This window comes from Dromaius novaehollandiae, chromosome 5, assembly GCF_036370855.1.
Source record: "Dromaius novaehollandiae isolate bDroNov1 chromosome 5, bDroNov1.hap1, whole genome shotgun sequence".
Classification (NCBI taxonomy): domain Eukaryota; kingdom Metazoa; phylum Chordata; class Aves; order Casuariiformes; family Dromaiidae; genus Dromaius; species Dromaius novaehollandiae.
In genome coordinates this window covers 38,197,583-38,210,460 of record NC_088102.1, presented here as the reverse complement: position 1 = coordinate 38,210,460, position 12,878 = coordinate 38,197,583, and the positions used below count along the sequence as shown (strand labels likewise).

The window sequence follows — 12,878 nt, the reverse complement described above, 5'->3', positions numbered from 1 at the left end:
ATAGTGCCAGTGTTAACTTACTATTATTGCCCAGCAAAAACTTTCCCTGCTGGGAGCCAATTCTACTGGAATTTGCCCTGTAATTTGTCCCCCCTCTAGCGTGGCTGCTGGGGGACACATTGTAGCTGCATGGCAGCAGTGCTGCTTGTTCTGGATGAGCATCCTCTTCAAAATGTAGCTGTAACAGTAAAAGATGTCACTATCCCCTGGGGTTTAACCCTGTTCATCAGCTAAAGCCAACCATTCTTCCAGTCCACTGGGGAGCTAAGTGGCCGAGCACTCTTTAACTTACTTCACATAATCACCCATACCCCAACCATTCGCAAGGTCAGCTTGTGTGCCTGGCTTGGTACTGCTGGCAATCAGGAAGTTGTCATATGATCCATTTATCTAGGAGAGCAGTGAAAATAGTAACCTCTGGCAGAGGGCAATGTAAGTAATTTGAGATAGTACCATTTCATTTGGCACATCTGCTTGCAAAAGAAATAGTGTCACTGGTTCCTTAGACTGGACTGGGGGAGACTGTAGGCACAAGGAATGAAAAGTTTACAAATCTAAAATACATAATTTTTCCCCTTTCTTCTCTAGGAATTTTAGAGCATCTCAGAAGACATCCCAAGTGGATGAGTTAACTTCACAATGGCTGAACTCACAGGGGAGAATGGCAGCTGTATGGACTGGCGAAAACGGTGCCTGGCACTGGAGTCCCAGCTCTTCAAATTCCGCTTGCAGGCAAGCAAGATCCGAGAGCTGTTAGCTGAGAAGGTGAGGCAGTGGTTGCTTCTGCTTTACACTGAGTTATGGGATGAAAGCAACAATCCATAAACATTCAGCCATCCAGTAAAACTGTTAGCTGTGGTAGGGATCTCTTCCTCATTTACAATATGTCATTTCACTCTGCTCAGCACTTGAGATATAGGGATGTGCCTGCCAGAGTGGAGTAAAGTGGCCTTAGTGAAAATAAGAATTTGGCTTTGTTTACTGGAAAATCACCAAGTATCCTGACTCCACTAGAAAACATTGTCCCAGCAAGATTCTGGATACCTCAAGTGACTGAGACAGATACAGAGCATGGATGGATGTTTTATGTAAGAATAATGGGGTCTGGACTGGGCTGGCAGTAGAAAAGCTTACAGGAGTGCAAATTATGCTATAATGTTAAAAGAGCAGTCAGGGGTAAAAATAATGCCATAACTTTAAAATAATACTGCCTACCCAGTCAAAACATTCTGAGGATACTGGAGAGAGGACTGAGATGCTTTAGGAAATCTGGATCTGAGAAGCTTGCATGGCATCTGTCTGTTTTAGCTGCTTCTCCTACTCATCTCTCTTTCAGGAGCACTAGGTGAACTCTTTTGACATTCTAGGGGAGAGGAATGGCAAAGATCTGAGGTTTTGATGTAGGCTTTTGTGGAGTTTATATGGTATTTTGTTTCCCTCATGGGGTGGATTTTTGTTTTTACCATGTTTCTTAAAATGAGTTATTTTTCAATTTGAATTAGTGCCTTTTCACAAAGCTCTTATCTGCATTCAGTCCAAGTTTGTCGCTTGCTTTGGAGCTCCTTGTTTGTTCCGAAACATGGCTTACAATATCCCGGAACAGTTTAAGATTGCCCAGCCATTCAGTTACTATTGGAAAGTGAGGACGGCTTCTTTCAGTCACAATTTACTAATGAAGCTGAAATCTCTGCAATTGACTGCAGCTGACTGCAAATGCTGTTTTGTACCTGATGATAGATATGTTCTAACTCACTTTTACTTCATTTTGTATTATGAAACCTTTATGTATTTATTCTTGTTTGTTGGTTTTGGAATTTTTTTTTAAATGACACCTACTTCAGAGAATGGAGCAATTTTCATCCGTCACTATAATTGTATTTCCACTGACGCCGTATACTGCGTGTGAGGTCTGTACATTCCACCTCTCGTACTGTTCTAACGAATGGTGCAATTCTGAGCACCCCCTTCATCTCTCCACCGTAGCCTCTGAGATGCACTTCAGTGCTTGCTCACCCTGGAAAATGTTAGGAATGGTTGAAAAGTCCAATTAGATAAAGGGGCTTAAATCATTTACAGACATGGTGTACATCTAGTAAGGGCAACTGTGATATGCAGTATTCTACTTTTGTTGCGTTGTAGCATCTGTGGTCATATGTTTTACTAACTCTTACTGTGAGAAACTTTCTGACTAACCGCACAAAACAGAAACCCACCTGTTAAAATTTCTTTTTGGAGAACACGCTCTCCAGCGACGTGTTGCACTCTCCCTCTAAGGAGTCTTGTAGGCTATGGCAGAGAATAAAATCATCATCTGCTTCAGGGGACTCCTCTAGGGACCTGACTGCAATTAATTAATTCAGCCCTTCAGTCAAAGCGATGTTCCCTTCTTTAAGATTAGGGAGCAGCTTGGTTCAGTGGTCAGGTTACTCTGTAACTACTTGTACAGCTCTGTGATATGCTTAGTTGAAGGGTCAAAGAGCTAGCAAGCTTGCAACTCCCTATTCTTAATGTCTTATGCAAAGGGGAGAGAGCTCAGGTGATGTGGGGCAGCTCTAGGCAGGTTCTCCTGGCAGACAGACGCGAGGTCCCAGCATGGTCGCTCAGCACGTGATGCTCATGCTGAAAACTGCTGCTGGTCAAGTCTTCTGTGCATTAGGGTCCTGAGTGCTCTGCGGCAAACTGCTCGGAGACCCTCCTTCCAACCCCCTCAGACACTATGGGGCTTTCCAGCAGTCACGGCAGCCAGGGCCCTTGTCCATGCTGTATCCTTTGCCCAGTCAGATAGGTGGACAGTGACAAAAAAGTGAAGAAAATGGGGGAGGAGGAGGATGTTTGCTCTCCATGCAGTGATGCCAGCTTCAGTGATTTTTATTGTGTATTTTATAGCAATTGTGATTTTATTTTTTTTCTAACAGACTCATCTGTGAAAATGAAGAGATTCAGGCTCTTTTGAAATAGTACTGCACTCTTTTAAAAAGTTTTGAGGGGGGGAAATCTTGAAAAATGTGAAGTGGGCACAGTCTGAAGCTGTGTTGCCAACTTGTAGCGAGCATTGCCCCTGAGAGCTCCTGGATATGGGTCACAGCAACAGGAAATTAAAACAGAAAAAGGTTGAAAGTAGCTTTGCCAGGGAAAGCAAAGGACAATGTTACCAGTGGTGTGATACTTGCTCGCTAGTGTAGCTAGGGAGCTAGGCCAGTCTAGCAGTCTGGAAGCTGCTGATTGAAAGGCTTGGAAACCTGATCTTCACTTTAAATCAGTCTTTTTAAACCAATTTTTTGATTTTAAGGACACTTTATCATTTTAATTCAAAAAAAAAAAAAAAAACCCTGCTCATGCCTGGTGTTGGCAGTACTATGCACGCTAACGCTTTAAATACTTGAGATTTTAAAAATCTGCTTAGATTGAATAATCTAAAGTGCTTTTCAGAACATGAGGAATTTAAAACCCAGCAGTTTAACTACCAGTGCCCCAGTTCACACAGTGTGAGCTTTCATTTTGATAGCCTGGTTTGTAAATATTCAGTTGTATCAGTCAAGTTAGCTTCAGACAAGATGGGCAGAGGCAGGCTCTAGGTCAACATAGCAGAGGCACCCAGCACCTTGCCTTCAGGAAAAAGTGTGTTGGCCTTTCTGACCCTCTTGGGGGCATGGGACCCATGGGTCCCAGCTTGGTGCAGACGTTACCAGGGATCAGGTCTCTTTGGAAACAAGCACTTATTTCCACTCTGACTTTCTCATGCACACAAAGAAAGGGATACTCATCTGTTGGTGGGTGGCATAGCAGGCCGTTGCCTTGGCCACAGGATGACCTGGTTACAAGTGACCTCTTGGAAAGAAGGACAGAAAGAAAAATGAGGCTGAGACAGGCATGAACTTTTTTCACTCAATTTTGTTTTGCATGATCTGAGTGAACAGAAGTGGGGAGGCGTGGGCAAATGGTTGATAGGAGAATTTTTGCAGCTTTTAGAAGGGCCATCTGGGTAGCTTTTAACCTGTTTATGTCTTGCTTCAATAAATAATGAATGTTTGGAAAAAAAACTCTTTTGTCTCATGCAAGCATGGCTATATAACTGGGCCTGTTACTCTCTCTGCATACAAGCTGCCTGGGCTAATGCTTGGGAGAGGAGTTTCTTGAATTTGGCTTTGCCACTAATTTGTTATGTGACCTAGGTCAAGTTACTTAGTAGCATTTGTCAAATTATAAAGCATTTTGAATGAAAGGACCCATGTAAATACCAAGCATTATTATTAGTTCATTGAGGGATTTGAAAGAGCCTTACAAACACAGGCATATTAAATCTGAATGTGCCTCAGTGAGGCAGCTGACACCAGAGATGGGTGAGGTAATCATTTTGTGTATATGAAAAACACAGCAGTTATTTAACAGTTCATAGTAGGACAACTCAACAATGTAGTACATGAAATAAAGAAAAGTAGGAGTTCATCTGGGGCTATGGGGGATTAGAGTGACAGAATGTAATTGATTTGCCTGGAACTTAGCCAGGTCACCCTGCTTGCACAAGAGGCTTCCATAACTCTTTAGGGATCAGGAATGGTTGTGACATACACTTTCTGTCCCGACCTGGAATCGGGACTGCTAGCACCAGAAAGCAAACTGTCACGAGGCTGGGATAACAGCAAGTTTCAACCAGAACAGTGCCGTCTCCTTAAAATAACCTGAGTCTTTCAGGGAGATCTCCCACCTTGTGGAGGATCTAATTATTAGCATAAGATGCTAGCCTTTGGGGAAAAGCCCAGAGGTTTGTCTAAATTAAGCACTGTGAATGTAGCTTCTGTCAATGTATCAGAAAACTAGCAGATACCATTGACTCCAAAACTGTCAGAAACAGCCTTTTTTCCCCAAATGTATTATGTCTCCAGCTAGTATCTGTCTTTCACCAACAGATCGGACTGCTACCTCTTTGTGGTGAGGACTATCCAGTTACTAATAGGGAAATGCATGGCTAGATCACTGTTCCTAAAGGACACAGACTCACATCATAACCCAGATCACTGCTGTTAATGTTAGATTGCCTTGAGCTCGGTCTCTGCCAAGACTCTCAAACTGAGTCTTCAGTCAGATAAGCTATGGCTTTGGCAGTCTGTGCAGTCTTCTACAGCATCTCTCGTTCCTCTGCCAAAGAAATGTCCTTGATGGTTTGGAGATTAAGCTCCATAGAGTGTGATGTCCTTGACCTATCTCCTGGAAAAAAAAAACAACTGAGAGCGCTATTGCACTGAATGTGGTACTTGCTGATCTTCACAGCATATATTTGTTACGGTGTGATATATATTTTAGTTGTATGATCGTTGATTTATCTACATGTGTGCGCCCTTCTGATATGTCAGCCTACTCATATGATCACAGTGTACTTATGAAAAAGTGTCTTGCTGCCAGCTAAAGGATGGGAAATGGAAACACAGGAATGCTGACATCTGCATTCAGGGTGATAAACCCAAGACGAGTAAGTCTCCTTTTCAGAAGTATTGGCTTGGTCTTCAGTGTGTCCAACTTGATTACTTGGCTCCAGTGATTTATCCAGAAGCATGAAGTATGTCAGAAAAGGAGAAAAAGAGCTCAATTCCCCTTACAATTTGTTCTCTGCCTGAAGCACAGTTCTTTTAATCTTCTGAAACTGCTTCTATGTAATTCCTTCATCAGTAAAACACTATAAAGTTCTGGAAACTCTGTGAAGCATCCTGTAAGTCGTGCAGATCAGTAGTGGAAATTTAGTGACACTGAGTTAGCGTTGTTGGGCTAAAATCTGAGACCCATCAAAGCAGGGCAGGTGCTGGAAGAAGATCTTGCAAGTGCTGAATAAGATCCTAAGTTGCGATCACAAAGGCACTAGTGATAAGCTGCTAGAGGAAGGGAAATGACATCTGGTCTTTATTAGATAATTTTTTAGCATGATTCAATCACAAAGTATAGGTTTCGGTAAAAGAGAGGTGAAAGTAGAGAATGCAAAGCAATTTAACCCAGAGAATGCTGACTGTGTTTTATCTCGCCCAATTGTATATTTCTGTCCCATGTTATGAAATGATAACTTTGTTTCACCCCAGATATGCCTGCATCTCGCTGAGAATGAGGTGATTTTTGTACGTTTTGGATCAAATTCTGTTTGGTTGTCCTTTGACTTCAATAGAAGCAATGCTCAGATTAAGGATCACAGAATTGATGATTTGCAAAGCTCTTTAAAATGAGAAGAAGCATAGGAAAATTAACATCATTGTTCTCTTGTCAATTATGAGCCTATCATGCTTTTGATGCCAATGCAAACTATTGGCTATGAAGTGGCACACTAGACAAGCTTGCCAAGGTGTATTCAGCTTTGTTTACTGTCATGAATGAATCCTAGCTGGAATGAACACAGGAGAGAATGGAGTGCTGTAGACAGACTACTTGCAGGGACAGCCCATAGTGTGTAAATCACAGAGAGGGGTCAAGACCTTGGGATTATTCCCTTGACCCTTGTAATGAATGGTGAAGCTCACTAATGAGGAAACAGTTCTGGCTAATTCAAAGTGGGTGAGAAGAAAAGACTGGAAGAAGTAAAGGCTTTTGTTTCTTGGGCAGAGCTGTCCAGTTAATGCAACAAATGCCAAAGATTCATAGTCCTGCACAAGAAAATGAAAGACTCCTGAGTCAAACAGGTGAAACGCTAAGTAATGTTCACTTTCTTTTTTCCCCTCTCCCCTCCCCCCCCCCCCCCTTTCTTCTTCTGGCTCTAAAGATGCAGGAATTGGAACAGAGAGTGATAGAAGCAGAGCAAAGGGCTGAGGATGCAGAGAAGCAGGTAAGAAATTCTGCCACGCTTGCTCTGATACAAACCCAGCAGGAAGTCGTTCTAAACTCCTTCATTCTAGCATACAGACAGCACTCTGCAGTGTTGTGCCCTACTAGGGAAACATTGATTTATAGTCATGAAGTGATGATGCCATGCTTCTCAGCCTTTGAGCCTAAGCTATGAGCAGGTTCCTGAATAGGTTTAACCCTGAGTGAAAGCCAGCACATTGTATCTGTCTCTCAGCTTCACAGCCTTTTCCTCCTCATTCATGATAGAGAAGCAAATGAACTGTGGAGTGGTTGCACAGTTGATTATGGAAAAGGAAGAGGATTGTACCTCAGGATTAAAGTGCAGAGAGCTGCCGATTGGGTCCTCAGAAAATAAATAAGAAGGAATACTGGTAAGGACTTGCCTACAAGTAGGGGAGGTTCTGCAAAATGGGTAGGGTGTGTCTGCAAAATCCATCAGTTGTTTCGGACTTTCTATTCAGTAATTATTGTTTTGGCTCAGGAGCCCATGGAGAAAAGCATCAAGAGCAGGATTCATTGCTCATTATTGTAGCCATCTAAAAGTTAGGCATTCTGCCTAAGCTAGTCTTTCATGTTACTTAAATAATGGGGGGAGAGACTTCAGCTTATGAAGAGGCCAACAAGAATAATGGGCCTTAAGGAAGCAGACTGTCATACAGCCCATGCTGTAAGGGGTATTATAAAAACAAAGAACCAGGAAGAGCCAGACAGTCTGAGATCCTATCATCACTGTAGACCACTGCCAAAGAGAAGGTTTAAAGTGGACCAACCTCCACTAGCTGGGCAAGAGGAGCAGGACTGAGCACTGAATTGGAAATTAAGGTGCAGAACAGAGAGCCATGCAAGATCTCAAAGAATGACTATTAAAGAGGGCTTCAGTAGTGAAGGATGAAATAATCTGTAGTATAAACACTGGGAAACATATTGCTTGGGAATCAGCGGCTTGAAATGCCTGATAATGCCTGCGTGCAATGTACCATTCCAAGCCTTCATCAGTTTGGTATTGAAAATGTGAGTTTTTTTCTGACCAACTCAACAGTAGGAGAGATACTGTATCTAGTTGCCCTCCTGTTGGCTTCTGCATTAGCGCAGCAGTTGCCAACGAGAACAAGAATTGTACCTGAGTGGTATCAATAAGTCTGCGCACAACCAAAACAGGCAAAGGTAACATTGTCAGTGTGACAGCATCAACAGGAAATACTGTTATCACCACAGGCCAGTGAAGGAGGTTTTATACTAGCTGACATCTCAACTATAGGAGCAGAATAACCATGATATGGAAAGATACAGTGACACCAAGGAGCAGATGGAGAGTAAGTCAAATCCAGGTCAGAGCATGAACAAAGAACTTGGCTGGGAAGATGTGGGAGGGATGCCCTAACAGAAATGAGGGTTATTCTGAAGGTTGCATGCAGTCACCTGCCAGCAGCAGTTCTGCAGCCATGTTGTTGGCAAGTCCTAGAGACTAGATCAACCCTCAAAGCTGCAGCATCTCTGCCTTTCCTGCAGTCTTATCTGCATCCAGAGAAAAGTGTTGCTAAAGAAATGCTTTAATTCTATCTGGCAGCCTGAAGAAGTGACAGCATAAGGAGCAGGGGTATCTGCTTCAATAAACAGGTTTATTCAGCATGAATGAGAAGCAGCTGACAAATGAAAGGGCTCCACATTGAGTATAAAATCCCTTGTTATCTTTCACTCCAGGAGACTGGGGGTTTGGACTGCTAATTCAGTGGGCTCCCTGCAGCTGCCAACCTCAATTAAAGAAATCACATGTTTGCAGTCCCCACTGTGAGCCTCCAGCACAGAGTCAGCATTTGGGCATCAGACAGAAAGAAGGAGCCAATTTTTTTTTTTTTTTTTTTTTTTTTTTTTTTTTACTATAATCACCCTAAACTCTAATGAAAACACATCCGACTCAGCAGGCTTAGTGTTCTGGCTTGGATGTTGGGCGCCTGTCTTTCTGATTCAGTACAAGGAAGAGGCAATTTGCCCCTCTGTCTAACGCAGACAGACAGGAGGACAAAACACAGCTTCTGTAAGTATGAGGCGTAGGCTGCTCAACAGAGCATGAGCAGCTCTCTCATGCAGACTCTGTGCAGGTCATTGCCTGTATTCTGCCTTCCAGCTCCAAACCCATGCTAAGCTAACAGCATCTCAAATTGGTCTCAGAACTCTTTGCAGATTCAGTCCCTCTGGGATGTGCCAGGTATTTGGCCATCATCAAATGCTGCAATTAGTGGGTTTGAGTTAAGCTGGAGGAAATACATTCACCTTTAGAAGTGAAGTCTTATAGTCCATTGCAATAGGATGAGGTAATGATAAAGCAGGGAAACTGGGATATTGGGACACACAGATTTGGGAGAAAACAAGGAAGTTTTCAGAATTCCCTTGAAAGGCTTCATGAACAGCTAGATTTTAGAGCATTGAAACCTTGCCTTTAGTGAAGCAACATTTACGGTGGTGCCTCTCCTGTTCAGATGAGCTACTATTGGCACTGGCAGGAGCTCAAAGGTGTGCAAAGTTTTCAGAATACCTAACATGATAACCTATTAGCTGGTCTAGAGATAACATTTGTCAGAAAGGCAGAAGCTGCCAAAACATCGTTAAAGCAGAGGGTCGTAAGAGGAAGGAGCTCTTTAATACATTTCCCTATAGTAGTCTTGACCTGAAACAAATATCCAGGATTTTGTGGTGTATACCCTGATACTGAATGGGGTAAAAAGCTGGCCATGGTATTGCAAAGGAGGAAAATGTGTTGTACCTTACCCATATATCTATATAGACTGTGACGCTTATATTGTCTTCGTTACTAATAACGTGTGAATATTTCACAGTCCAGTGTGTTTATCAGTTCACAGTTCAGCTTGCATCCTTTACTTGCCTCAGCATTGCAAGTGAATGTTATTTTCAATATATGAATGTTACAATGTTATTTTCGCATATATGAAAATAAAAAAGTGTGACTTAATTTTTTTTTCTCCCTTTCCTGACTTCACAAATATAAAACTTGGAAATGTTCTCAGTCAGTCAGGGTCTTGTGCTAAACAAGCAGCTCCTTGCTTTGCACTGTGTTGGTTTTGATCTCCCTCTGATTATTCTTACAGATCAGGGTTATGGAAGAGAAGATGAAACTGGCCAACATGAAGACCAGTGAATCAGAGAGTACTCTGTACAGGAAATACCAGGAGCTGATGGGCACAGTGCAAGGAAAGGAAGTTCTGATCAACAGGTTGGAGACACAGCTGGCAAAACAGGTAAAGACATCTTCTACGGGGAGAACTGTAGTTTCATGAGCCAGAGGGACTCTGTAATGTACAGTTCAGAGGTATAGCTTATGTCCCCATTGTTATGTATTACCATCTCAGTTGTATCCAGATTAGCTGTAAAATGATGCCCTGGTCAGAGCAAGATGCCCTTTCCTTTCTCCTTCCAGACAAAAGCCTCTCTATTCAGCCTCTGTCTTCCTAGCAGTACGTAGATTGCTCTGCAAAGTCATTCCATGGCCCACATCCGACTCAGCATATGCTGCTTCTCAGCAAGGGATCTTTCCCAGTCCTTAGCAATCCCTTAGCATGCCAGATGTGTTTCTTATAAAAAACCTGCTATTTTCCCATATGACTAGTTCTTAGTTTCTTGCATTCTCAAGTGGTGGAAGGAAGGAGCCATACCTACACCAGACCTTGTATTTCAACTCAGGTAAAGGTCTTCCCCTGTTTTATACCTCTTTTTATTCCCCTTCTTTATAACATAAAGACTGAGATAACCTTATACATTGCTAAGTAAATCACTTTCTTTTTAATGAAAGTAGCTCGTCAGAATTTTACATAAAAAAAATTTTGTCATTTGAGTTGCACTTTAACTAATTTTCACCCACTTCAAGGGCAAAATAGAATGATGTCTGAACTTCTTGAGGCCAGGTACAGTGTGGAGGTCAGGCATCAATCTCTCTAATACTCTGGGTTTCAGGGCGCTTCCTGGGGCCAGCTTGCTCAGGTGTAATATAGATGGAGTCTCTGCATTGTTTCTGCATATTAGAAGAGAAGGAAGGGGTTCAAAAGGAGCTACAGTAATGGTCGAGGTCTCGAAGCAGGTTTTTTTCAATCGGAGACGGAAGAAATTCTGATTTACCCAGAAGTGATGTGTGATATGATTAAAATCAAGAAACATGAGAAAAGGTGTTTCTGTCCTTATTCTATCAGTAAGAGGCAAAAAGAGATTCTAGAGATGGAAGCTGAAGCTTGACAATTTCAGACAAGAAAGAATCCATCTCAGGGTCACCAGTTTAATTTCAGAATGGGATGGGACAGTGGGAATTGAAGAAGGCCTTTTAGAGCTACTTCAGTGTTGTCACCCTATTTGTTTTCACTAGTGTGGAGAGCTGTAGAGTTCAGGATATTAACAAGAGGACCCTGAGGTCATGTCTGCACCACACAATAGCGTGGGACACAAAGAATCCCTAACTGCTTCTGGACCTCAGAGCACAGTAACTGCATCTACAGGTGTTGTGCCTGAGTGAATTGGTTCTGCTGAGAGGCAGGGCTTATTAAGCTCTGTGACACCACTGTGATAATGTGGCTGTTCTGCCTTAGGACTCTTAATGAAATCTTGGCATTGCTCTTCACTGTGTGGCATAGCAACATTATGAATCTTTTACCACTAGGTCCCTGATCTCCCCAAGTCATTGGAGATTCAAAGGCATTGCCATGTGACAGTTATGCAGAGGACTATGATAAACCCACTACATTTGCCAGATCATTTCAGCGCAATGGTCTGTCAAGTCTAATACTCTGATTCCAGAAAAGGCTGGTACCTGATCATTAGCAACACACAGCCATATCCAATGAGAAAAACTAACTAAATCTTCCTCATGAAGCATGAGATCTGATTATTTTTATTTCATTATGCTCAACTACAAATGTTACTGCAGGCCATGATGTTGCCAAGGACTATTTTAAAGTCAGGAAGCATATCTGAATAAGAACTTTTAAATGTGCAGTTGTGATAATGAATAGCATATGATGATTAAAAGTGATGTGTGGGGCATTTCCTGCAATCTACTATGTATTTGTATGTCATTCTTTAAGTGAACTTATGCTTTTCAGTATAAGGAAAAAAAAGGGGGGGGCATTATTATTGTCTTAATTGCAAGTATATGTTCACATCAGCAAAACCAATATGGCAGAGAAAACACGAAGCAACTATTACTTTTGTTGTCCATTTAATTAGAGAAACCAAAGGCTAAATGCACCATACAGAATATATTCCCCTCTTTCCCTTGCTTCTAGAACTGACTTCTCCTTTTAGTTGCGTAAGTCACTTTGTAGGTAGATGACCTTTCAGTGACATTCCTTCTCCTGAACCCACACAGGAGATAAACAGAAGGCTTCAAGTGATCACAGAATCAATCCAGCGTCTTTCGAAGGAAATGCACAGAAAAGAAGAACACACAGCTGAGGAAACACAGCTGCAAAAATGATGTAGCAACACTGCCCAAGCAGATACTTAGGGAAAAATGTTAATTGTGCAAATCAACAGTATTCCCATGAAGCCTTTGCATGGGCTAAAACCTGTTTTAAAGGATATGTAAACATACAACCACTTACACCTTCTAAAAACCTGCTAGTAGGTCTTTCAAGGTCAAGTTTGGTGCTTTTTTCTTTTTCTCCTGAGTCTGCTAACTTAGATTTTTTTCTTAATTTACTTTCTCAATGAGAATATTGTGTGTGTTACAAATATAATGTTGGTATTAGTTTCCAACTCATGCCCTTTAACATCTGCCCTCTACACCTGAGCTGCAGCTATTGAATCCCTTTTGCTTGGAAGGATTATGGGTTTTATAAATCACATATAGGCACTACTTAATCCTTGATTAACTTCAGCCAGCAAAGAGTGGGGAGGACCCGGCAGCTGCTCAATGGCAAGCAGCAACATTGCAAAACCATCTAGAACAGGAAAAGTTGGAGACCGTATACAAATGAAACTGTGAGAGATGGGCAGTCATCACCCAGGCTGAATTTTGCCATTCTACAATAAACTCTTGAAACAGTCCTCTAAAAGTG

General features: G+C 42.1%; 1 protein-coding gene across 7 annotated transcripts in view; it reads left to right on the top strand.

Annotated features, from left to right (window-relative positions):
• Positions 1-12,878, top strand: part of PLEKHH1 (pleckstrin homology, MyTH4 and FERM domain containing H1) — a 60,345-nt gene that overhangs the window by 11,578 nt on the left and 35,889 nt on the right. For 5 of the 7 annotated variants that reach the window (XM_026095835.2, XM_026095833.2, XM_026095836.2 and 2 more), the window contains 3 exons: positions 589-765; positions 6,737-6,799; positions 9,924-10,073. In XM_026095835.2, the coding sequence (XP_025951620.2) occupies positions 640-765; positions 6,737-6,799; positions 9,924-10,073 (339 nt within the window). In that variant the 5' untranslated portion in view covers positions 589-639. Of the gene's footprint in view, positions 1-588; positions 766-6,736; positions 6,800-9,923; positions 10,074-12,878 lie in introns of those variants that run through there. The other 2 variants (XM_064512486.1, XM_064512487.1) reach the window with 2 other exon arrangements.